Source organism: Micropterus salmoides, unplaced genomic scaffold (assembly GCF_014851395.1).
Source record: "Micropterus salmoides isolate LMB-PRFRI ecotype aquatic unplaced genomic scaffold, ASM1485139v1 Ms_hic_scaffold_1, whole genome shotgun sequence".
Lineage (NCBI taxonomy): Eukaryota > Metazoa > Chordata > Actinopteri > Centrarchiformes > Centrarchidae > Micropterus > Micropterus salmoides.
In genome coordinates, this window is record NW_024040040.1 from 55181215 (window position 1) to 55206806 (window position 25592).

At 46.7% G+C, this 25592-nt stretch overlaps 3 protein-coding genes and 1 pseudogene across 4 annotated transcripts; 2 read left to right on the top strand and 2 right to left on the bottom strand.

Annotated features, from left to right (window-relative positions):
• Positions 1–25592, top strand: part of LOC119886767 — a 206554-nt pseudogene that overhangs the window by 158679 nt on the left and 22283 nt on the right.
• Positions 641–8802, bottom strand: LOC119897035 (NEDD8 ultimate buster 1-like). 2 transcript variants are annotated; one of them, XM_038710560.1, is made up of 15 exons: positions 8677–8802; positions 7811–7932; positions 7290–7457; positions 6886–6950; positions 6239–6303; positions 4649–4816; positions 4476–4564; positions 4291–4397; positions 3907–4093; positions 3717–3824; positions 2813–2965; positions 2349–2495; positions 2167–2247; positions 1890–2085; positions 641–1181 (listed from the first exon to the last, which is right to left on the bottom strand). In XM_038710560.1, the coding sequence occupies exons 2-15, from the start codon at positions 7925–7927 to the stop codon at positions 1039–1041; spliced, it is 1794 nt and encodes a 597-aa protein (XP_038566488.1). In that variant the 5' UTR covers positions 7928–7932; positions 8677–8802; the 3' UTR covers positions 641–1038. The 2 variants fall into 2 exon arrangements, with proteins under 2 accessions (XP_038566488.1, XP_038566496.1); XM_038710568.1 differs by having other exon boundaries at positions 7811–7973; positions 8677–8780.
• LOC119897101 lies at positions 9215–11703 on the bottom strand. The gene is made up of 3 exons (XM_038710669.1): positions 11206–11703; positions 10334–10562; positions 9215–10126 (listed from the first exon to the last, which is right to left on the bottom strand). The coding sequence occupies exons 1-3, from the start codon at positions 11288–11290 to the stop codon at positions 9577–9579; spliced, it is 864 nt and encodes a 287-aa protein (XP_038566597.1). The 5' UTR covers positions 11291–11703; the 3' UTR covers positions 9215–9576.
• Positions 19240–25541, top strand: LOC119905674 (xylulose kinase-like). Its single transcript, XM_038722922.1, is given in 13 exon segments — positions 19240–19389; positions 23038–23120; positions 23220–23289; positions 23390–23470; positions 23601–23687; positions 23763–23891; positions 23981–24046; positions 24138–24210; positions 24302–24420; positions 24498–24579; positions 25245–25285; positions 25360–25405; positions 25408–25541. Coding segments are annotated over 13 exon segments (1101 nt in total). The 5' UTR covers positions 19240–19299.

Consider the following 25592-nt stretch of genomic DNA (forward strand, 5'->3'; position numbering starts at 1 on the left):
CATCTGACCTGAAGAGGAGGAAGTACTCAGATCCTTTACTGCAGTAAATCTACTAGTACCACGCTGTAAAAATACTCTGTTACAAGTAAAAGTCCTGCAGTGAAAATGTTACTTGTGTAAAAGTACGTGAGTATAAAGTATTAAAGCAGTGAAACTATTACAGGTTCTTCTTCCTCCTCATGAACAGTTTAGCATCAGACTGCAGATCTTTTCCTTCATGAACTGACTGTTTGGTTTGTAAAGATTCTGCCGTCACAGTTACCCAGAGCCCAAAGAGACGCCTTCACAAGATTAACGTTAGGAGTAACTAAAGCGCTCAGATCTGTTAGAAATTAAACGTTTACTGTCCAATGTTTTTTCATATCGTCAGTTCACATTTTGTCATCGTGCCGGAGTAAAACTCTGACAGAGAAACGTCTTATTCTCCTAAAAGTAGCTTTGAAAATACCCAGCGAGTGTTGGTGTGCAGTGTTGGCCAAGTTATATATATTATATATATCATTTCTGCTGCAGCTCGCGGGTATAATATTACTGATTCTAGACACGGCTGGCGTGGAGCTGCAGGATATAATGCGTCGGCGGGTCGGTGGAGGTCTGCGGTTCGTCCCTGTGCAGCCCTGCTGTTATGAAGAAACCCAGCTGACTGAGACACATCAACACAAACAAACTTTATTGGCTCCGTCAACGTGAGACAGTCCAGAGAAATCCTCAACAAAGACATGAACTGAATTTAAATTAAAGTTAAACTTAGGTCACAAACATCAGGCGTCTTTTAAGAAGCAGCGATTTCATAATAAACACGTCAGAAGCAAACGCCGGCGGCCTGAAGACGTTTAAATCAAATAATGAAACCCGGTCAATGATTCTTTAGGAGATCAAACACTTTGGAACTAAATCTGTGACCTGAGCTGAACTCACGAACCACAAACTGATCTCTGCTGGTCGTCTCTGAGGTTCAGCCGCTCGGCCTCACGCGGAGTCTCGGGGGTTAAACTGCTGCTGCTGCGGGACGAGTGACGCTCTCTGCGGGCGAGCGCGTCACACCGTGCGCGCGCGTCCTCGGCTCAGGTAGCTCTTCATGGTGGCGATGAGCTCGCTCTCCTCGTCCAGCGTCAGGTCCAGGTAGTCCTCCTCGTGACGGGAGATGTCCTCCAGCACCTCGTTCACCAGCTCGCTGTCCGCTGAGGACAAAGCACAGGGTTTAAAGGAAGTTTGTAACCTCGACTCACTGTGTTGATGTGCAGGACTGGTCGGACACGCTGCGACGTTCTGTTTTAGCTGGTTCAGATTAAATAACGTTAGCTTGCCTGTTAACGCCGAGCAGCTGGAAACCACCTGATATAGCTGTAAGTTATTTTCAGGCTTAAGTATCAACAGCAGTCTGAGGACGAACCTCTAACATTTACTACACGCTGATCTTTCTTAGTCTGTGACAATCCGGCAGAAATCATAGATCCCTCCACAGAAGAATCCCACCGCTCTGCCTGAGCAATATAAATAATATTCTCTTCGTCTCTTCCACCACAGACAAACAGGATTTTCACATCGCCCCCCTGAGGAGAAACCTCCTACCCTCCCTGCTTGGTAACCATGGCAATGATGTTTAGGAACAGGCCGCTACAGATGACCAGTCCCTGAGTCAGAGTTCCTTTCCTAACTTTAGATAAGCGTCCTGACTTCTACTTTTCCACCAGCTCGTGTTTGCTAACTCCTTTAATCCACATTGTCGCTCTTTAATTGCTTCAGGCAGAACTTCACTGATCTACCGATGTGTTTGATGACAAACCCTCGTTAGTAGGAAGGCTGTAAGTCTCGTTATGTAAGATGCTGCGAAGGCTCGATGGAACAAAAGGATCCTAATGTAAGTTCAAGAGACACATGGGTCCTACCTGTGGAGGTGGAGGAGGTGCTGGGCTCCTCAGAGGAGGGCGAGGAGGAGGAGGTGGAGGGCGGGGACATGGACAGGAGCTCCGGGGAGAGGACGCCCTGGTTGTCCAGCAGCAGCTGAGTGGCCGACTGGACGTCTCCGCCCGTCAGCCGGAGCGCCGCCTCGGACGCGTCCCTGTCAAAGCCCAGGTACAGCAGCTGCAGGGACACACAGGAGGACGGATCAATCGCACCCTCTGATCGCCGATTAGCTCTGCGGGACTAAATGCCGCTCCGTACCTGCTGCAGGCGCTCCGGACCGCCCGTCCCCTCTGCGTTGTTGTTGGTGGTCTGAGCGGCGTGGGCGGAGTCCAGGAGGATCTGAAGAACAACACAAAACTGTTAGCTGCTGAGGCAGACCGGGATCTGCAGCGACCCACGTGCGGCTTTAACAGAACATGGACGGAGACAGAGACACTGACTGCGTAGGCCTTGTCCACGTCCCCGTCGGCGTGGTGCAGAGCCGTGGCGGCGTCCCTCCTGGAGTAGCCGAGCTCTGCGAGGGTGGAGATCACCTCCATCCTCCTGCTCCTCTTCTGCCGCTCCCTCTGCTTCAGCTCCTCCCGCTCCTGCTCCACACAGCAACACAACACGTTATTAAAGCAGCAGCAGCAGACGGCCTGGCGGGGGGTCCGGCGCCGAGACGACACGGCGGCACGGACTGATCCACAACCAGAGAACAACCTGGATCAAGGATCAAGTTAAACAAAGGTCTTCTGCTTTAACCTCTGCACGCTCTCAGGCTCCCACCTTCGTCACGAAAAACCATCAAACCAACAAACAACAAGAAAACATCCCAGCCAAGATCAGCAGGAATCATTTCCTTCACCTGGAGAAGTGATCAGGTGACGCTGCGCCCTGGGGTTCAGCTGAGCGTCAGTGTTACCTGTCTCTGGTTGCTGATGTGGATGGCGGCCTCCTGCAGGTCTCCCTGACAGGCTCTGAGGCCGAGCCGAGCTTCTCTCTCGCTGAAACCCAGAGTCATCAGCTGATCCATCTTCTCCGAGTCCGGACACAGACGGCTGTACAGAGACTCCACCTGAGACACAGACGGGTGGTTTTCAGGACTCCTGACTGGCTGGAGAACAAATCTAGATCACCGGCTTCAGATAATCATGCACGGATTTCCAATCGTAAAGTAGGCGCTGTGTTGTTTCAACATTTACGTGGTCAAACTGTATGCTGCCATGTTGCTGCCACAAGGAATTGTGGGACGGCACAGAGAGAGAGAGAGAGAGGCGGGGCTCGCCGCTGTGTTTACCTCAGGTGTATCTGAGTGCGGGAGAAGAGAATTGTGAGGAAGGTCCAAAGCATATTTAAAATGTATAATAATCATGTTCCTGGTGTTTAAAACCTGCGGGTTAAAGGTGAACAAAGTTCACAACGATGCCTGCTCGACCGCTCGCCCGTCGTCTGTCGGCCCAACCCTGATAGGTTCTGCTCAAAGTCAAAGTTTTTGACATAATAAATCGTGTATATGTGAACGAAACGGAAAGATCTCTGCAAGTGTCCTCCAGAAGGCGTCGGAGTGACAACGAAATAACTGAAAGAGACGCCGGGACAAGCGGAGTCTACGTCACAGCTGGGACGTCCAACGCTACTCCTGATGACTCGTTTCCTGCTTTAGCTAACTGGCTATAATGTTGCTATGGTGATGTCTGATGGGAGAGAGAACGCGGCGCCACGTCTCCTCTTCTTCGCTGCGGCGTTGTCATGTAATGTAACGAATGCAGGGCAGCTTCACAGCAAACAGAGCTGCTAATGCTAAGCTAAGCTAGTGTAGGCGTTACCTTGGCCAGCTGGTGTCGGGCCTGAGCGTCGTTCCCCTCGATGTAGGACAGCAGACTCTGCAGGAGGTAGAGCCGCAGGAACAGCACCTCCTCTCTGCCCGTGTTGCCCTGAGGACACACACAGGTCAAATTACTCTACAGGTTCAGGCGTCGGCCGGCGTCCCCGGAGCGTCTGGGCCAGCTGCCTGACCTTGATCATGAGCAGCCTCTGCTGCTGCTCCCCGTAGCACTGCAGGAAACAGTCCTCGGCCCTCTGCAGCCGGCTCCTGCCGTCGTCCAGGCAGGACAGGGCCTCCAGAGCTCGGTAACACCACACGATGTCCAGCTGCAGCACGGCGAAGTTATCCACCGAGCTGAGCAGCGCCGAGCCGCACTTACTGCAAACACACACACAGAGGTCAGCCACGCCGGCGTGCACGCCACGTACAGGAGGACAGATACGCTGACGGGACAGCGGGGATTCAGGAGTCGATACTGAGAGCAGCTGAACGCCACGATCCCTGATGAAAAACTAACACACAACATTAAACGTCATCAACATAAAGCGTCACAGTGACATCAGAGCGTGCGCTACCTGAACTGCTGGTCGGCCTGCAGCAGGTGACACAGAGCGTTGTCGAACTGCTTCTTCTTCATCAGAGAGCGACCTTTCTCGTGGAAACCCATGGCGAGGATCAGGGCCTGATGCGCAGAGACACACATTAGATTCTGATGAACCTGGACCCGGACTCCTCGGGCGCTCTCCCTCCTCCTCCCTACCTTCTTCTCCTTGTGGGGGATCTTCAGCGGGTTTCCTCTCTGGTCCGCGATCTCCAGGACGGGCGTGGTGTCCGGGTCCTCGCTGCCGTCTGGCGGGCAGAGAGGCGTTAGAGCAGAGACTCCTCCCACAGCCTGATCACAGACAGACGGACGGACGGACGGACGGACGTTACCTCTCTCAGACAGGATCTGGAAGCCCTTCTGGGTCCTCTGGATGCTCTCGTTCTGGTTCTTCTTCTTCTCCTCTTCCTCGCTCAGCTGCTGCTTCAGCTCGGCGTCGCTCACCTTCAGCACCATCACCTTGCTGTGGTTCTTCACACCCTGCGTCTCCAGACTCTGGTCTAAAGCACAGAGACATTACAGAGACCACATGACTACTAACCATTAGTCCCAGTGCTGCACCTCCATAATTCAGCACCTCCTGCCTTCAGTCGATGACCTCAGTTGGCGCTTCTTTGTTAAATATTATCTACCTCTGTTGTACCTCAGGTCTTTAAGGACGCGGTTATTAAACCACTTCTTAAAAAGCCTGCTCTTGATCCAGGGGTTTTAGACAGTTACAGACCGATATCTCACCTCCCTTTCATTTCCAAAATCGTGGCAAATCAACTCTGTGAATTCAGAGAGCACTGGTGAAACTCTCTAATGATCTTTTAACATCATCAGATAAGGGACTAGTCTCTTTACTGGTCTTGTTAGATCTCAGTGCGGCATTTGATACAGTTGACCACCATATTTTACTACAGAGACTTGAACACTTGTACATCTGTATTAAAGGAACTGCTTTAAACTGCTTTAAATCCTACTTATCAGATCGCGCCCAGTTTGTACATCTGAACGATGAGTCCTCTCTGCACAGCGTCACCCATGGAGTTCCACAAGGTTCAGTCCTTGGACCTACATTATTCACCTTGTATATACTTCTGCTAGGTCATACCATCAGGAGCCACAGTATAGATTTTCATTGTTATGCTGATGATACTCAGTTTTACCTTTCTATCAGACCTGACGAAACCAACCAGTTAGCTCGGCATCATTTGCACTGGCTCCCGGTTTAAAATACTTCTCCTTACATACAAAGCCCTTAATGGTCAGGCACCATCCTGTATGACAGAACTCCTTACACCATGCTGCGCCACCAGAACAGGGCTGCTTGTACAGCCGAGGGCCTCCAGATGTAGAATAGGAGCCAGAGCCTTTAGCCATCAGACCCCTCGGCTGTGGAATCAGACCCCTGTCTGGGTTCATGAAGCAACCAACATTTCCATATTTAAGAGTAGGCTAGAAACTTTGGTTTTTAGTAAAGCTTTTAGTTAGGGACGGGTTTTCTGTATTTTGAGAGACTGCTTATAGTTTGGGTTAGGGTATTTTATGAAGTTTTATACATTTTAATTGTTTTATTTTATTGTATCTAATATTAGTTTTATAATTGTGTATTTTATTGTTGTTTTTTAATGTGTGTTTCTTATGTGTTGTCAGCCTTTTTTATCCAGTTCTGCAAACTTTACGTGTCTCTGTCTTCTGTAAAGTGTACTGGGACCACACAGCTGCTGATTTTACACTTCATCCATCATAGGCGAGAAAACGTTTCTTTTTCACATCTAAGAAATCAGAAAATTTACACTTTTCTTAAACAACGTCTCAAACCGAACAGATCGATGATCAAAAAAGTTGCAGACTGATTTAATAGTCGATCGTTAATCTCTGAATGGCTGCAGCTCGACTCCACAGACAGAGTCTCAGCTGCCGGCGTCTGGACTCACCCACACACAGAGTTTTCCCGTTCAGGATCAGTTTGATGGATTTGAGGCCGAACTCCTCTCCGATCCTGCAGCAGAGAAACAAACACTGTGTGTTAGAGTGTGTGTTAGTGTGTGTGTGTTAGTGTGTTAGAGTGTGTGTTAGAGTGTGTGTTGGTGTGTTAGAGTGTGTGTTAGAGTGTGTGTTGGTGTGTTAGAGTGTGTGTAAGTGTGTGTGTGTTAGTGTGTTAGAGTGTGTGTTGGTGTGTTAGAGTGTGTGTAAGTGTGTGTGTTAGTGTGTTAGAGTGTGTGTTAGTGTGTTAGAGTGTGTGTTAGTGTGTTAGAGTGTGTTAGTGTGTGTGTTAGTGTGTTAGAGTGTGTGTTAGTGTGTTAGAGTGTGTTAGAGTGTGTTAGAGTGTGTGTTAGAGTGTGTTAGAGTGTGTGTTACAGTGTGTGTTAGAGTGTGTTAGAGTGTGTTAGAGTGTGTTAGAGTGTGTGTTAGAGTGTGTGTTAGAGTGTGTGTTAGAGTGTGTTAGAGTGTGTGTTAGAGTGTGTGTTACAGTGTGTGTTAGTGTGTGTGTTGGTGTGTTAGAGTGTGTGTTAGAGTGTGTGTTAGAGTGTGTGTTAGTGTGTGTGTTGGTGTGTTAGAGTGTGTGTTAGAGTGTGTGTACCTGTCCACCACCTCCTGCACCAGCACGTCCAGCCTCGTCTCCAGGTGGCTCTTTGTCTTTGGGTCCTGAAACAAACAACAGTTTCTCCGTCAGTCACTTCCTGTTTCCTCTTCTGAGGATCAGCTGTGACGCTCAGAGGAAACCAGACCTCCCAGAAAGGTCATCGTATTCTTTCACAAAATGTTTGTCACAGAGAAAGAAAATCTGAATTTGGCAGGAACAAAACAATCGCAGCAGTAACTAACAGTGCAGCTTTAAATCATCGTGCAGCTGTTTGTAAAGTAGGCTCTGCAGCAGCTGAACAGTAGCACAGGTTAGGCAGCAGGACGCCTCAGCAGCTCCTCCCCCTTCAGATTAAACAGAAACGAGCGAACCTGCACTGAACAGAACAACATGTGACCGACCTTCCGGCTGTCTCGGGGCAGCAGCAGCTCCAGCGTGGCCACGTTCGTCTCTCTGAACGTCTTGTTTCCTTTCCCTCTCTTCACCGCCTGCGCCCGGATCGCCTCCAGAGCGCCGCCGACCTCCGACACCTGCAGGCACAGCAAGAGGGCGTAGCGCTCCGCCAGCTCCTGCCACGCATCAACACCACAGAGGTCAAAACGCAGTACAAGATATTTATACTTTATTCTAAATCTGTTACTTAGTTTATTAGTTACATATTTACACGTATAAATTAATGAAAAATAATATATTTAATATATCATATTTACCAATGTAATTACTGATCTGACCACCTTTTTATCAGATATTAATATCAGAGGGTTAATGTGTGTGTTAATTATTTATTTATGTGTTTTTATAATATGTTAAATGTATTCCAGAATCAGAGGTTGTTGCTGTTACACATTACTAATGAAAGAGAAATAATAAAACTGCGGCAGCAGCGGGGTTGGTCTCCAGAATAACGCTGCGTCCTGCTGACCTGCATGTGCCGCAGGCCCGGCTGGTTGTCGTCCTCGGTGTACGGCGGGTTCCACAGCTGGATCTTCTCCTGCTTCAGCTGGTTCTTCAGCTTGGCCTCCGTGTTCTGCTCCGCCATCGTGTCTGAAAGCAGCGACAGAGGACTGGAGGTGATTACTGTCGGGCTAAAGAGAAGAAAACACGTTCTGCTGGTGTAGAAACAGAAAGCTGAAGGTTTTTAAAGGATCTTTATTGTCGCGCGTCTTTGGCTCCACCGGCTGGTTTAGAACCACATTATTAAGAGCTGGTGTGTGGACGTGGTCTGCAAGTGGGACGACCTCAGAGGGACATGAGCCTCTCTACACTTCTTTAGGATAAAACAGGATGTTTATTTAAGGAGAATGAGTTCGTGACGCTGTCCTGAGATCTACATGGTTGGATCAGCTGACCCTGGAGGTCTGACTCTGTAGTGGACCTTCACCCTGTCACTCGTTGTTTTCCTTCCTGTCTGTGACCCTGATCGGGTCTCAGCTGACCGGCCGGACCGGTCTGGGAAACTTCTCAGGGGGAGACCCAACGTGACTCACACCGCCCAGGTGCATTGTGGGAAATGCAGGCTCGCTTTCTTTTTTAAATCTGTCTCCAAACTTGAGTTTTACGGCAGAGCTCAGACAGGAGCAGCAGGTCGGGCTCTTGAACGTGTCGTGTTTGGCCCGTAGGAGCCTCGACCAGCTGCTCGGTGTTCGGACTTTCCCCCGTGATGCTGCTCAGTGACGCAGTTGGTTTCTAACTCGCAGCTGACTGACACGAGCTGCAGGTTTAGGTCTCCAGCCGGGAGCAGGTCTCTCGGAGCGGCTCGTTAACGGGAGAGGACGAGCGGCCACGTACCTGTTCGCTCCTGAAACCGGCTCTGGCTCCGCAGGACGGCAGCTTCTTGTTGTGTTTGGGCTCCGAACAGAGGAGGAGGTCTCACTCCGGCCACGTTTCCGCTTCCGGGGAACGTCAGCTGCGTCACCTGCGTCAGGCGAGATAGACGATCTTTGATGAACTACGGCGCCGTATGAGGGTCAAATTTATCTATAAAAAATTGGTTATGATTTATTTATTTATTTAATATTGCACAAAAAAAGGACAGTTCTGTTCTATAAAACATGAAATACTGATAATAAAAGTACTTTATATTAATTGTATTAATTTTCAGCAGTAAAAGAAAAAACTAATTTTGTAACAAGATGTCTGTGAAGGTTCTCAGTCAAGAGACCGTATTAATAATAATATGGACTATCCGGGGAAATGTTATTGTTATTTATGTCTTTTTATGTATTACTGTTATACTTCTGTTTGTTCCACTATATTCATAATTATTTATTTATTAATTTAATATTGGACAAGCAGAAAGTTTTGTTCAATAAGACATGAAATCCTGTTTCAACTGGAGCAAATCTGACGCTTTATTATCACTGATAACACTAAACACTTAAAGACTGAAGAGTTAACGTTCATGTTCATGTGTTTATTTACTGGCAGGTCAGGAGCAGCAGTAATTAAACCAAACAACATCTGTAATATTGATTCAAATAAACAGATATGAACAATTTTTAAATGTTTTAAAGAAAAAAACATTGATGAAAATTGTCACAGCGGAGATAAAATAAAAATATAAATGACATGATATTTTTATTTAAACTTTATTTCACCAGGGAAGTTAGTTATTCACAACTTATTAAATTTCTTGGTATTAATCTCAGAGAGTCACGTGTTGACTGACAGCTGGAGCTCTTCTGTTCCTCAGAAGGACGAGTACATCCCCAGCCTCCGGGCGGCCTCGGAGATCCTCGGGGCCTTCCTGCTGGGGAACGGGTGGTAGGTCTGGTTCTGGTGGACCCCCGTAGAGGAGCCCACTCCTCCTACGCTCACCCCTCTGGTGAACCGGAGGGCCGGGGCCGAGAACTTCCTGGAGGGGCCGCCGGTCTGCAGGGCGGCGTTACTGGTTCTTCTCTCGGCGACCCGGTTCTGGTTCTGGCCCTCGTGGAGGCTGGCGGTGGAGCCGCTGGGGGAGCAGGAGGCGACGGGGGTGGAGCTCCCATCGGAGCTGGTGAGGGAGCCGGCGGCAGAACGCTCCTGTTCATCGGACACGGAAACCTGGACCGGATCCTTCTGGGAGCCTCCTCCGGGTCTCTCGGAGGATCCGGGATCTGGGTCTCCTCTGGACCTGCTGAGGAGATCTTCCTCTTTGAAGGAGCTGCAGGGAGACGTTTCTCTGGAGCAGCCAGGTGGATCTGAAGGTGAATCCACATCCTGACGGGGGACCCCGGCCTCAGAGGAAGATGAGGACCGCCTGGAAAATAAAGATGGAGGAAACTGTCAGCCTTTTTCTCACGGGTCCACGAGACGTGTGGGGAATATGCTCAGACCAGATCCCAGAGGGACCTGAGGACAGTTAGACCAGGTACCAGGACTGACAGGACCCAGGAAGAAACCAGCTTCCTGAGCCGGGTCATGTGGTTCCACCTGATCCACCTGAGTGTTTCAGCGTCTGACTGACCGAGAGGAACCGCTGGTGTTTGCTGTTTCTGAGGACGAGGCTGGGAGCAGCGCGGGGAACCCGGGGCAGGAGCGCCGGTGGAGGTCCAGGTGGACGTGCCAGGGGTCGTAGGTCGTTGGGTCGGGGTCAAAGGTCACAGCCGGCGGCGAGCTGCTGTTCGGTTCCCACGGCGACATTAAGCCCTGAGTGACGGGGATGATGGTGACGGCCTCCGACAGCTCCTCCGAGACTGGAGGAGAGAGGAGGAGGAGAGAGGAGGAGGAGGAGGGGGCGGAGGAGAGAGGAGAGAGGAGGGGGAGGAGGAGAGAGGAGGAGGAGGAGGGGGAGGAGGAGAGAGGAGGAGGGGGAGGAGGAGAGAGGAGGAGGAGGAGGGGGAGGAGGAGAGAGGAGGAGAGAGGAGGGGGAGGAGGAGAGAGGGGAGAGGAGGAGAGAAGAGGAGAGAAGAGGGGGAGGGAGGAGAGAGGGGAGAGGAGGAGAGAGGAGAGAGGGGAGAGGAGGAGGAGAGAGGAGAGAGGAGGAGGAGAATATTACCACATTCTGTACATGTACATTTAAGTACATTAAAACCTCCTTGACACATTAACAAGCCAACAGTGAAACTACAGTATTAAAGCAGCAGTTACATCACAGCCAGAGCAGTAAAGCTGCCTTTAAAGCTTCAGTGCTGCGAATGCTTTTATTTTGAAATCTCTAACAGGAAGTCTCTGTTGGCTTGACACGATCCCGAACAGAGAAGGAAATCAACTTCACGCAGTTTAAAACAAACATTTTCTCCCTGAAACTAAACTTTTCCCTCCACCAACATGTTCCCGCCTGTATCGCTTCATGTTCCAGCACACTTTCCTCAGCGCGACGTGAGTTTGATTCCTCACCTGTCCTGAACAGAAGCACCTGAGTGTGTCTCCTCTGTCTCTCTCTGGTGCACCTGTACTGTTCCCTGAGCAGAGACACGTCCATGTTCCTACGGCTCTGCCCTTCCTCCTCCTCCTCCTCCTCCTCCTCCTCCTCCTCCTCCCTTCCTCTCACCAGCCGCTCCTTCTTCCTGATCCCTGCAGGAGAGACTCAGGTGACCTTTGACCTGCAGACACTGCAGCGTCTTTATCTGTCTGTTAGGAAAATATCATATTTATAAAGAACTACAAATCTGTCCTAATTAAAAGTCTCTAGTATTATTCACATGCATCTGATGAGTCACTGGATGAAATAGATATTTTTATGCACATGAAATTGAATAAAGTGATTGTTTGACCTTTTTCAACACTTTTACTGCAGTTTTCTTCTTATTTTCTTCTAATAATCATTTAGAGCATTTAAACTGCGTGTTGTGTGCATTTAAACTGCGTGTTGTGTGCATTTAAAATGCGTGTTGTGTGCATTTAAACTGCGTGTTGTGTGCATTTAAAATGCGTGTTGTGTGCATTTAAAATGCGTGTTGTGTGCATTTAAACTGCGTGTTGTGTGCATTTAAAATGCGTGTTGTGTGCATTTAAACTGCATGTTGTGTGCATTTAAAATGCGTGTTGTGTGCATTTAAACTGCGTGTTGTGTGCATTTAAACTGCGTGTTGTGTGCATTTAAACTGCGTGTTGTGTGCATTTAAAATGCATGTTGTGTGCATTTAAAATGCGTGTTGTGTGCATTTAAACTGCGTGTTGTGTGCATTTAAAATGCGTGTTGTGTGCATTTAAACTGCGTGTTGTGTGCATTTAAAATGCGTGTTGTGTGCATTTAAACTGCGTGTTGTGTGCATTTAAAATGCGTGTTGTGTGCATTTAAACTGCATGTTGTGTGCATTTAAAATGCGTGTTGTGTGTATTTAAACTGCGTGTTGTGTGTATTTAAACTGCGTGTTGTGTGCATTTAAACTGCGTGTTGTGTGCATTTAAACTGCGTGTTGTGTGCATTTAAACTGCGTGTTGTGTGCATTTAAACTGCGTGTTGTGTGTATTTAAACTGCGTGTTGTGTGCATTTAAACTGCGTGTTGTGTGCATTTAAACTGCGTGTTGTGTGCATTTAAACTGCGTGTTGTGTGCATTTAAACTGCGTGTTGTGTGTATTTAAACTGCGTGTTGTGTGCATTTAAACTGCGTGTTGTGTGTATTTAAACTGCGTGTTGTGTGCATTTAAACTGCGTGTTGTGTGCATTTAAACTGCGTGTTGTGTGTATTTAAACTGCGTGTTGTGTGCATTTAAAATGCGTGTTGTGTGCATTTAAACTGCATGTTGTGTGCATTTAAAATGCGTGTTGTGTGCATTTAAACTGCGTGTTGTGTGCATTTAAAATGCGTGTTGTGTGCATTTAAACTGCGTGTTGTGTGTATTTAAACTGCGTGTTGTGTGCATTTAAACTGCGTGTTGTGTGTATTTAAACTGCGTGTTGTGTGCATTTAAACTGCGTGTTGTGTGCATTTAAAATGCGTGTTGTGTGCATTTAAAATGCGTGTTGTGTGCATTTAAACTGCGTGTTGTGTGCATTTAAACTGCGTGTTGTTAAACTGCGTGTTGTGTGTATTTAAACTGCGTGTTGTGTGTATTTAAACTGCGTGTTGTGTGTATTTAAACTGCGTGTTGTGTGCATTTAAACTGCGTGTTGTGTGCATTTAAACTGCGTGTTGTGTGTATTTAAACTGCGTGTTGTGTGTGTGATTTTCACCCTCCAGCAGCTCCCCGCTGGGCGTCACACAGCAGCAGCAGCAGCAGCAGGACATCCTGTTGGCATCAGCAGCAGACACACCTGCTCAGTATAACCAGCCTCCACCTCCTGCATGAAATGGACTCGCGGTGTGTTTAAAACCCGCTCAGACGGGACACAACTTGCTCCTGAATGGGTCTGGATGTGGTGAAATCTGCAACAGCAGAAGGTAAATGAGGCGTTCGGGCCGCTGGAGGCAGAAATGAGGAGAAAACCGAAGCGGCAGTGTTTCTGCTGTGTTACCTGGTCGGCAGGAAGCTGGACTGATTAAAACTCACACAGTGCTGCGTTATTCTCTGGCTGTGATTGGTGTGTAAACAGTGAAGGACGGTGCGTTGACCTTTTTGTTCACACAATCAGTTTGTTTGACAGAGTAAAGAACAAACGCGGCAAACATTTGATTAAAGAGCTGTTCATTATTATTCAGAGCGCAATTAAACAGGATTAAAGTTCAGAGACAAGAGATCAAACTGTGAGCCAGCACATACCAGCTAATACCAGTTAATACCAGTTTCACCAGTTAATACCAGTTTATACTGCACCAGTTTATACTGCACAGTGTAATCCAGTTTATACTGCACCAGTTTATACTGCACATTGTAAACCAGTTTATACTGCACCAGTTTATCCTGCACATTGTAAACCAGTTTATTCTGCACATTGTAAACCAGTTTATACTGCACCAGTTTATTCTGCACAGTGTAAACCAGTTTATACTGCACCAGTTTATTCTGCACAGTGTAAACCAGTTTATACTGCACCAGTTTATACTGCACAGTGTAAACCAGTTTATACTGCACCAGTTTATTCTGCACAGTGTAAACCAGTTTATACTGCACCAGTTTATACTGCACAGTGTAAACCAGTTTATACTGCACCAGTTTATACTGCACAATGTAAACCAGTTTATACTGCACAGTAAATGTAAAAATGTAAATGCTCTGCGCCTTTATAGTCTTTTTGACCACTCAAAGCGCTTTTACACTACATCTGCATTCACCAATCATACACATTCATACACTCACCTGGCACCAACTTCTCTCTAAACTCAGGAACCTTAGAAACAGCTGTAGAACCAGATACATGTTTAGACTGTTTTGCTTCCCTCAATCTTTACCAACTAACTTCAATAATTCCTTCATCTAAACCATCAACCTGCCTCTTAGACCCCATCCCGACTAGGCTGCTTAAAGATGTTTTACCCTTAGTCAGCACCTCTATACTAGATATGATCAATCTATCTTTATCAACAGGCTATGTACCACAGTACTTTAAAGTAGCTGTAATTAAACCTCTTCTGAAAAAGCCCAAACTTGATCCGGATGTTTTAGCCAACTATAGACCTACATCTAAGCTTCCATTCTCTCTAAGGTTCTGGAGAAAGCAGTTGCTAAACAGCTGTGTGACTTTCTACAGAGCAATAGTTTATTTGAGGATTTTCAGTCAGGATTTAGAGCTCATCATAGCACAGAGACAGCACTGGTGAAAATTACTAATGACGTCCTTATTGCATCAGACAAAGGACTTGTCTCTGTACTGGTTTTATTAGATCTTAGTGCTGCATTTGATACCATTGACCATCAGATCCTATTGCAGAGACTGGAATATTTCATTGGCATTAAAGGAACCGCTCTAAGCTGGTTTAAGTCCTATTTATCAGATCGATTTCAGTTTGTACATGTTAACGATGAGTCCTCCATGCACGCCAAAGTTACGTTAAGTAGTAAAATCCAGAATAGAATTTAAAATCATTCTTCTTACCTACAAAGCTCTTAATGGTCAGGCACCATCTTATCTTAAAGAGCTCATAGTACCTTACTACCCCACCAGAGCACTGCGCTCCCAGAATGCAGGGTTACTTGTGGTTCCTAGAGTCTCCAAAAGTAGACTAGGATCCAGAGCGTTCAGCTATCAAGCTCCTCTCCTGTGGAACCAGGTTCCAGTTTGGGTTCAGGAGGCAGACACCATCTCCACATTTAAGAGTAGGCTTAAGACTTTCCTCTTTGATAAAGCTTATAGTTAGGGCTGGCTCAGGTGAGTCCTGAACCATCCCTTAGTTATGCTGCTATAGGCCTAGACTGCCGGGGGATTTCCCATGATGCACTGAGCTCCTCTCTCCTCTACATTCTCTCCCTCTGTATGCAACCTCATCCCATTATTGCATGTTACTAACACAACTTCTCCCCTTTCCGGTAGTCTTGTGCTTTCTCGTCTCTCTCCTCTCTCCTATCACTTCCTGCAGGTGTTTCTGGCTCTGGAGCTGTGGAGTCTGGATCTGTGGTTGCGGGTCACCTGCTGCCCCCGTGTTCCTGCTCGACACCCTCTGCTGCAACGACTATTGTTGCTAGTCTTATTGTTATTATTGTTATTATAATCATTAACATTACGACTGTTACCATTAACACTATTATAAATATCTGTACCATTTTTCATTTAGTCTATAGCAACATTACCTTTACTGTCTGTACCTCTGTGTGTATATTGTGTAGGCTGCCTCCCTCCCCTCTCTCTCTCCTTACATCTCTCTCTCTCTCTCTCTCTCTCTCTCACCCCAACCGGTCGAGGCAGATGGTCGCCCACCCTGAGCCATGGTTCTGCTCGAGGTTTCTGCCTCTTAAAAGGAAGTTTTTCCTTGCCTCTGTCTCCTAGTGCTGCTCTTGGTGGGAACTGTTGGGCTTCTGTAAATAGCATCACAGAGTACGGTCTAGACCTGCTCTGTTATGAAAAGCGCTGTGAGATAACTGTTGTTGTGATTTGGCACTATATAAATAAAGTTGAATTGAATTGAATTCATACACTGGCGGAACAGCCACCAGGGGCAAATCGGGGTTCAGTATCTTGGCCAAGGACACTTCGACACGCAACCAGGGGGGAGCCAGGAATTGAACCGCCGACCTTCCAATTAACAGCCAACCCGCTCTATCACCTGAGCCACAGCCGCCCCACCGTGTGAACCAGTTTGTACTGCACAATGTAAACCAGTTTATACTGCACCAGTTTATACTGCACATTGTAAACCAGTTTGTACTGCACCAGTTTATACTGCACAATGTAAACCAGTTTATACTGCACCAGTTTATACTGCACAGTGTGAACCAGTTTGTACTGCACCAGTTTATACTGCACAATGTAAACCAGTTTATACTGCACAATGTAAACCAGTTTATACTGCCCCAGTTTATACTGCCCCAGTTTATACTGCACAGTGTAAACCAGTTTATACTGCACCAGTTGATACTGCACCAGTTTATACTGCACCAGTTTATACTGCACAGTGTAAACCAGTTTATACTGCACCAGTTGATACTGCACCAGTTTATACCACACAGTGTAAACCAGTTTATACTGCACCAGTTTACTGTATACTGCACAATGTAAACCAGTTTATACTGCACCAGTTTATACTGCACAGTAAATGTAAAAATGTAAATGCTCTGCACTTGTATAGCGCCTTTCTAGTCTTTTTGACCACTCAAAGCGCACACAAACCTGTTTGTAATGCACAAGTTGACACTGCACCAGTTTATACCGCACAGTGTAAACCAGTTTATACTGCACCAGTTTATACCGCACAGTGTAAACCAGTTTATACTGCACCAGTTTGTACTGCACAATGTAAACCAGTTTATACTGCACCAGTTTATACTGCACATTGTAAACCAGTTTATACTGCACCAGTTTATACTGCACAATGTAAACCAGTTTATACTGCACCAGTTTATACTGCACAGTGTAAACCAGTTTATACTGCACCAGTTTATACTGCACATTGTAAACCAGTTTATACTGCACCAGTTTATACTGCACAGTGTAAACCAGTTTATACTGCACCAGTTGATACTGCACCAGTTTATACCACACAGTGTAAACCAGTTTATACTGCACCAGTTTATACTGCACATTGTAAACCAGTTTGTACTGCACCAGTTTATACTGCACAATGTAAACCAGTTTATACTGCACCAGTTTATACTGCACAGTGTGAACCAGTTTGTACTGCACCAGTTTATACTGCACAATGTAAACCAGTTTATACTGCACAATGTAAACCAGTTTATACTGCCCCAGTTTATACTGCCCCAGTTTATACTGCACAGTGTAAACCAGTTTATACTGCACCGGTTTATACTGCACAGTGTAAACCAGTTTATACTGCACCAGTTGATACTGCACCAGTTTATACCACACAGTGTAAACCAGTTTATACTGCACCAGTTTACTGTATACTGCACAATGTAAACCAGTTTATACTGCACCAGTTTATACTGCACAGTAAATGTAAAAATGTAAATGCTCTGCACTTGTATAGCGCCTTTCTAGTCTTTTTGACCACTCAAAGCGCACACAAACCTGTTTGTAATGCACAAGTTGACACTGCACCAGTTTATACCGCACAGTGTAAACCAGTTTATACTGCACCAGTTTATACCGCACAGTGTAAACCAGTTTATACTGCACCAGTTTGTACTGCACAATGTAAACCAGTTTATACTGCACCAGTTTATACTGCACATTGTAAACCAGTTTGTACTGCACCAGTTTATACTGCACAATGTAAACCAGTTTATACTGCACCAGTTTATACTGCACAGTGTGAACCAGTTTGTACTGCACCAGTTTATACTGCACAATGTAAACCAGTTTATACTGCCCCAGTTTATACTGCCCCAGTTTATACTGCACAGTGTAAACCAGTTTATACTGCACCAGTTGATACTGCACCAGTTTACTGTATACTGCACAATGTAAACCAGTTTATACTGCACCAGTTTATACCGCACAGTGTAAACCAGTTTATACTGCACCAGTTTATACTGCACAGTGTAAACCAGTTTATACTGCGCCAGTTTATACTGCACAGTGTAAACCAGTTTATACTGCACCAGTTTATACTGCACATTGTAAACCAGTTTGTACTGCACCAGTTTATACTGCACAATGTAAACCAGTTTATACTGCACCAGTTTATACTGCACAGTGTGAACCAGTTTGTACTGCACCAGTTTATACTGCACAATGTAAACCAGTTTATACTGCACAATGTAAACCAGTTTATACTGCCCCAGTTTATACTGCCCCAGTTTATACTGCACAGTGTAAACCAGTTTATACTGCACCAGTTTATACTGCACAGTGTAAACCAGTTTATACTGCACCAGTTTACTGTATACTGCACAATGTAAACCAGTTTATACTGCACCAGTTTATACCGCACAGTGTAAACCAGTTTATACTGCGCCAGTTTATACCACACAGTGTAAACCAGTTTATACTGCACCAGTTTACTGTATACCACACAGTGTAAACCAGTTTATACTGCACCAGTTTATACCACACAGTGTAAACCAGTTTATACTGCACCAGTTTACTGTATACTGCACAATGTAAACCAGTTTATACTGCACCAGTTTATACCGCACAGTGTAAACCAGTTTATACTGCGCCAGTTTATACTGCACCAGTTTATACTGCACCAGAATAACCAGTTAATACCAGTTTATACTGCACAATGTAAACCAGTTTATGCTGCACAATGTAAACCAGTTTATACTGCACCAGTTTATGTTGTTTTTGGCTGCCTGTGCTTTAATACTTTAATACTGTACTTAAGCCTAGATTTGAGGTACTTGTACTCTACTTGAATGTTGTTACTTTTACTTCACTACATCTCAGAGTACTTTTTACTTCTCTGCATCTGACAGCTTTACTTTAGAACACATGACAGATTTTACAGCGTGTTCTAGTTAAACTGCAGGTTGTTCCGTCCAGCTGAATCCATTAATCAATGATGTTTCAGTTGTGATGTCGTCTCTTTGGGCTCTGAGTGACGGCTGAATCTTTACAAACCAAACAATCCGTGTACTGATGGAGGAAATATGAGCAGGTTGATCCAGAAGGAGCTGCAGCAGCAACATCCTGCTTTACATCAGCGAGGAGGAAGAAGACCCGGATCTTTCATCAAACAGGGAACGAGTACTTTTACTTTAACCACATTTTCTTGATGGTACTTCCATACTTTTACTTAAGTAGGGGTTTGAATGCAGGACTTTTACTTGTAGTCCTGAGTGTTTTCTCAGTGTGATATTACTACTTGGACTTATAAGTAAAGGATCTGAATACTGAATACCACCTCTGAGAGTATTAGTACAACATGCACATTTTACTGCTCTAATACTGTATACTAATACAGCAGTATGGTATTAGTACTTTTACTTCCTCCACCTCAGTGAGTTTATTTACCTGTACTGTCTAAATGTGTTACTGTCTCTTTAAATGTTGACCCTCCTCCTCCTCCTCCTCCTCCTCGTGCCCATGATGGCCGCCGCTTCTCTCTACCTGGGCTTCGACTTCAGCACGCAGCAGGTAAATCTCTTCATTTCACGCAGCCTCACTCACCTGCGCCTTTTACAGGGGACGCGCTTTACGCACGTGGCTGCGCGCAGCCACAGTTTAAACAGCGGGTTGTCGCGCAGACGCGGAAGTGCGTCTGCTGCCGAGTTTGAATTTGAGTCGCGTGAAGGTTTCAGACTTCGGACCTGAACAGTCCGGTCAAGTCCTGCAGGACTGAAGTACTGCAGAATGTACTCACACTGTAGTACTGCAGAATGTACTGTAGTACTGCAGAATGTACTCACAGTGTAGTCCTGCAGGACTGAAGTACTGCAGAATGTACTCACACTGTAGTACTGCAGAATGTACTCACACTGTAGTACTGCAGAATGTACTGTAGTACTGCAGAATGTACTGTAGTACTGCAGAATGTACTCACAGTGTAGTCCTGCAGGACTGAAGTACTGCAGAATGTACTCACAGTGTAGTCCTGCAGGACTGAAGTACTGCAGAATGTACTCACACTGTAGTACTGCAGAATGTACTCACACTGTAGTACTGCAGAATGTACTGTAGTACTGCAGAATGTACTGTAGTACTGCAGAATGTACTCACAGTGTAGTCCTGCAGGACTGAAGTACTGCAGAATGTACTCACAGTGTAGTCCTGCAGGACTGAAGTACTGCAGAATGTACTCACACTGTAGTACTGCAGGACTGAAGTACTGCAGAATGTACTCACACTGTAGTACTGCAGAATGTACTGTAGTACTGCAGAATGTACTGTAGTACTGCAGAATGTATTCACAGTGTAGTACTGCAGAATGTACTCACAGTGTAGTCCTGCAGGACTGTAGTACTGCAGAATGTACTGTAGTACTGCAGAATGTATTCACAGTGTAGTACTGCAGAATGTACTCACAGTGTAGTACTGCAGGACTGTAGTACTGCAGAATGTACTCACACTGTAGTACTGCAGAATGTACTGTAGTACTGCAGAATGTACTGTAGTACTGCAGAATGTACTGTAGTACTGCAGAATGTACTGTAGTACTGCAGAATGTACTCACAGTGTAGTCCTGCAGGACTGAAGTACTGCAGAATGTACTCACACTGTAGTACTGCAGAATGTACTCACACTGTAGTACTGCAGAATGTACTGTAGTACTGCAGAATGTACTCACAGTGTAGTCCTGCAGGACTGAAGTACTGCAGAATGTACTCACAGTGTAGTACTGCAGGACTGAAGTACTGCAGAATGTACTCACACTGTAGTACTGCAGGACTGAAGTACTGCAGAATGTACTCACACTGTAGTACTGCAGAATGTACTGTAGTACTGCAGAATGTACTGTAGTACTGCAGAATGTATTCACAGTGTAGTACTGCAGAATGTACTCACAGTGTAGTCCTGCAGGACTGTAGTACTGCAGAATGTACTGTAGTACTGCAGAATGTATTCACAGTGTAGTACTGCAGAATGTACTCACAGTGTAGTACTGCAGGACTGTAGTACTGCAGAATGTACTCACACTGTAGTACTGCAGGACTGAAGTACTGCAGAATGTACTCACAGTGTAGTCCTGCAGGACTGTAGTACTGCAGAATGTACTGTAGTACTGCAGAATGTACTGTAGTACTGCAGAATGTACTCAGTGTAGTCCTGCAGGACTGTAGTACTGCAGAATGTACTCACAGTGTAGTACTGCAGGACTGTACTCACAGTGTAGTACTGCAGGACTGTAGTACTGCAGAATGTACTCACACTGTAGTAATGTACTCACAGTGTAGTACTGCAGGACTGTAGTACTGCAGAATGTACTCACAGTGTAGTACTGCAGGACTGTACTCACAGTGTAGTACTGCAGGACTGTAGTACTGCAGAATGTACTCACACTGTAGTAATGTACTCACAGTGTAGTACTGCAGGACTGTAGTACTGCAGAATGTACTCACAGTGTAGTACTGCAGGACTGTAGTTCTGCAGAATGTATTCACAGTGTAGTACTGCAGGACTGTAGTACTGCAGAATGTACTCACACTGTAGTACTGCAGGACTGAAGTACTGCAGAATGTACTCACAGTGTAGTACTGCAGGACTGTAGTACTGCAGAATGTACTCACACTGTAGTACTGCAGGACTGAAGTACTGCAGAATGTACTCACAGTGTAGTACTGCAGGACTGTAGTTCTGCAGAATGTACTCACAGTGTAGTACTGCAGGACTGTAGTACTGCAGGACTGTAGTAATGCAGAATGTATTCACAGTGTAGTATTGCAGGACTGTAGTACTGCAGAATGTACTGTAGTACTGCAGGACTGTAGTAATGCAGAATGTATTCACAGTGTAGTACAGCAGAATGTACTGTAGTACTGCAGAATGTACTCACAGTGTAGTACTGCAGAATGTACTCACAGTGTAGTACAGCAGAATGTACTGTAGTACTGCAGAATGTACTCACAGTGTAGTACTGCAGAATGTACTCACAGTGTAGTACAGCAGAATGTACTGTAGTACTGCAGAATGTACTCACAGTGTAGTACTGCAGAATGTACTCACAGTGTAGTACAGCAGAATGTACTGTAGTACTGCAGAATGTATTCAGTGTAGTACTGCAGAATGTACTCACAGTGTAGTACAGCAGAATGTACTGTAGTACTGCAGAATGTACTCACAGTGTAGTACTGCAGAATGTACTCACAGTGTAGTACAGCAGAATGTACTGTAGTACTGCAGAATGTATTCAGTGTAGTAATGCAGAATGTACTCACAGTGTAGTACAGCAGAATGTACTGTAGTACTGCAGAATGTACTCACAGTATAGTACTGCAGAATGTACTCACAGTGTAGTACAGCAGAATGTACTGTAGTACTGCAGAATGTACTCACAGTGTAGTACTGCAGAATGTACTCACAGTGTAGTACTGCAGAATGTACTGTAGTACTGCAGAATGTACTCACAGTGTAGTACAGCAGAATGTACTGTAGTACTGCAGAATGTATTCAGTGTAGTACTGCAGAATGTACTCACAGTGTAGTACAGCAGAATGTACTGTAGTACTGCAGAATGTACTCACAGTGTAGTACTGCAGAATGTACTCACAGTGTAGTACAGCAGAATGTATTCACAGTGTAGTACTGCAGAATGTACTCACAGTGTAGTACAGCAGAATGTACTCACAGTGTAGTACTGCAGAATGTACTCACAATGTAGTACTGCAGAATGTACTCACAATGTAGTACTGCAGAATGTACTCACAGTGTAGTACTGCAGAATGTACTCACAGTGTAGTACAGCAGAATGGACTGTAGTACTGCAGAATGTACTCACACTGTAGTACTGCAGGACTGTAGTACTGCAGCATGTACTCATAGTACTGCAGCGTGTACTCATAGTACTGCAGCGTGTACTCATAGTACTGCAGCGTGTACTCATAGTACTGCAGTAAGTCAGATGCTCTTTTTTACACGGTCCCTGAACTAAACGTTTCAGTTCTCCAGCTGGAGCAACAAAAGTCACCTGATCGATTATTGATCATACAGTCAGCTGGACGTCGGCTCCGTGTCGGTGACTGCTGGTGTGTACTTTTACTGCTGGTGTGTACTTTTACTGCTCATTCTCTAACTACATGAAGCTGATGATACTTGTGTGTACTTTTTCCTGCCGGTGTGTACTGGTAGCTGAAGGTGGTGGCGATGGATGGAAACCTGAACGTCGTTCATCAGAACAGTGTGCAGTTTGACCAGGAGCTGCCAGAGTTCAGGTGACACTCCTCACCACGCTGCAGTAGGAGTACTACTCCTAGTAGTATGTTTTATTTTGAAACTGAGTAGTTAGTTCTGGTTCTGGTGTTTGTGTCCAGGACTCAGGGAGGAGTCCACATCCATGCTGACGGGCTGACGGTCACCTCTCCTGTGCTGATGTGGGTCAAGGTGAGGCCTTCGCTTACTTCAACCCGAACCCTGAAACCAAGTCCGGACCCTCGAACAGCTCTTTAAACCGGTCTTGTTGTGTCTTCGTGTGTGTCGTCAGGCTCTGGACCTGCTACTGGACAAGCTGAAGAGGGCGGGGCTTGACTTCTCCCGCGTCAGAGCGCTGTCAGGCAGCGGCCAGGTGAGACAGGAAGTTCACCTGCTGACAGATTTCCCTAAAATCGATAGAAAAGTGAGTGGAGTTTGGTGAAAGGTGACCGTTTCTCTAACGGAGTCTTTGAACGTGTCTGTACTCGGTCGTCCTCTCTCAGCAACACGGCAGTGTGTACTGGAGGAGAGGAGCGTCCGAGACTCTGAAACAGCTGGACCCGGACCAGAACCTGCACCAGCTGCTGCAGGTCTGTGTATCTACAGTGAACTGGGACGCGGGCTGGGCCGGTACTGTGTCCTCACGGTTGCTGGTGTGTTAACAGGGCAGCTTCTCGGTGTCCGACTGTCCCGTGTGGATGGACTCCAGCAGCACTCAGCAGTGTCTGGACCTGCAGGCAGCAGCAGGGGGGCCCCTGAGACTGGCAGAGATCACCGGATCCAGAGCCTACGAGGTCAGAGTGTCCACCTGTCTGTCACTCTGCTGACTCTGTGTGTTATTTCTGTCTGTGCGTCCGTTTGAGATGAACCTGTTTGTCTGCAGCGTTTCACAGGAAACCAGATCGCCAAGCTGAGGCTGACCCAAGCGGAGCAGTTCCAGGAGACCGAGGTCAGCCGGCGCCGCTCTTCACTGGTGATTGGTGTGTTAATACAGACGGAGGTTCGGTAGCTCACGGTCACCGACCTGTGTGTGTTTTCAGAGGATCTCGTTGGTCAGCAGCTTCGCAGCTTCGCTCTTCCTCGGTGGTTACGCCGCCATCGACTACAGTGACGGTACGGCGGACCACCACAAAAACACTTCTTGTAAAATGCTGGAACCTTCCTGTGTGACAGAGAATCTGATTGGCTGATGAAATGGTTCCAGGTTCAGGGATGAATCTGTTGGACATCAGGACCAGGAACTGGTCTGAGGTCTGCCTGGAAGCCACCGCTCCTCATCTGGGCCGGCTGCTGGGAGCGCCGCTTCCCTCCACATCTGTACTGGTAAGACCGGTCCCCGCCGGTCTGCTTCGAGTCTGGTCCGATGTGTGCTTCAGGGCCCCCTCTGTGTGTCGTTGCAGGGCCCCGTCTCCTCCTACTTTGTGCAGCGATGCGGTTTCTCTGAGAGCTGCAGGGTGGTGGCTTTCACCGGAGACAACCCAGGTAACCCAAAGACCTCCTGCAGGGAGATCCAGCTCCTGCAGGAGGTCTGAACGACTGGGCTCAGATTTCAGCCATCAGGTTCTTTATGAACCAGGACGTGATTAGTGTTTGTTTGTTTGTTTGTTTGTTTGTGTTCTCCAGAGGTTGTGAAATAGGAAGTAGGAATGTTTACTTTACAGAGAGACCTCTGCTGTGTCCTGTTGCTTTGAGGACAGATGAGACGGGTCTCTGATCCAGACTCAGGTTTACTGCTTCCTGCTGACGGATCACGTTTATTAAACAGCACAGATTCATCTTGAACGTGCTGCTGTGAATCTAAAAGCTGCTGCGTCCTGTAGCTCCGCCGGCTGAACACAAGGCGGAGCTGCTGAGCTGCAGTCTGGCCAAACGGATCTTTCTCTGCTTTTTAAGACGAGCTCTTCCTCCTGCAGTCGGCAGCTGCCGGCTGTCATCAGGTTTTACTGCCTCGCATCGAGGCGGCCGTGCTGCTGAGAGGAAGTAGCGTTAAAGATTACCAAAATAAAATGACAACAAGCTAAACGCATTTCCTCAGACCGTCTGCGTACTGTACATCTGGTCCACCTGAGACCACCTTCAGGACCTGCAGAGCGCTGACAGACGAGGAGGAGACGAGGCCGTGACTAAAGCGTGTTTCTCTCTCCCAGCGTCTCTGGCAGGAATGAGGCTCCAGCGGGGAGACACGGCTGTAAGTCTCCACAGCCCGTCGTCGTGTGCAGAGCAGAGTCCGGACGTCTTCATGTGTGTCCTCTGTGTCTCCAGGTGTCCCTCGGCACCAGCGACACGCTGTTCCTGTGGATCCGGCGGCCTCGCCGGCGCCGGAGGGGCACATCTTCTGCAACCCCGTCGACCGGCGGGCCTACATGGCTCTGCTGTGGTACGAACCTGGACGGCCACTCTGTTTATTCTGTAAATACTACAAGATACTGCAGAAAATACTTTAAGAGAACTTTAAATAACTGCAGGTACGTATGTGTGCAGACCAGAAAGAAAGA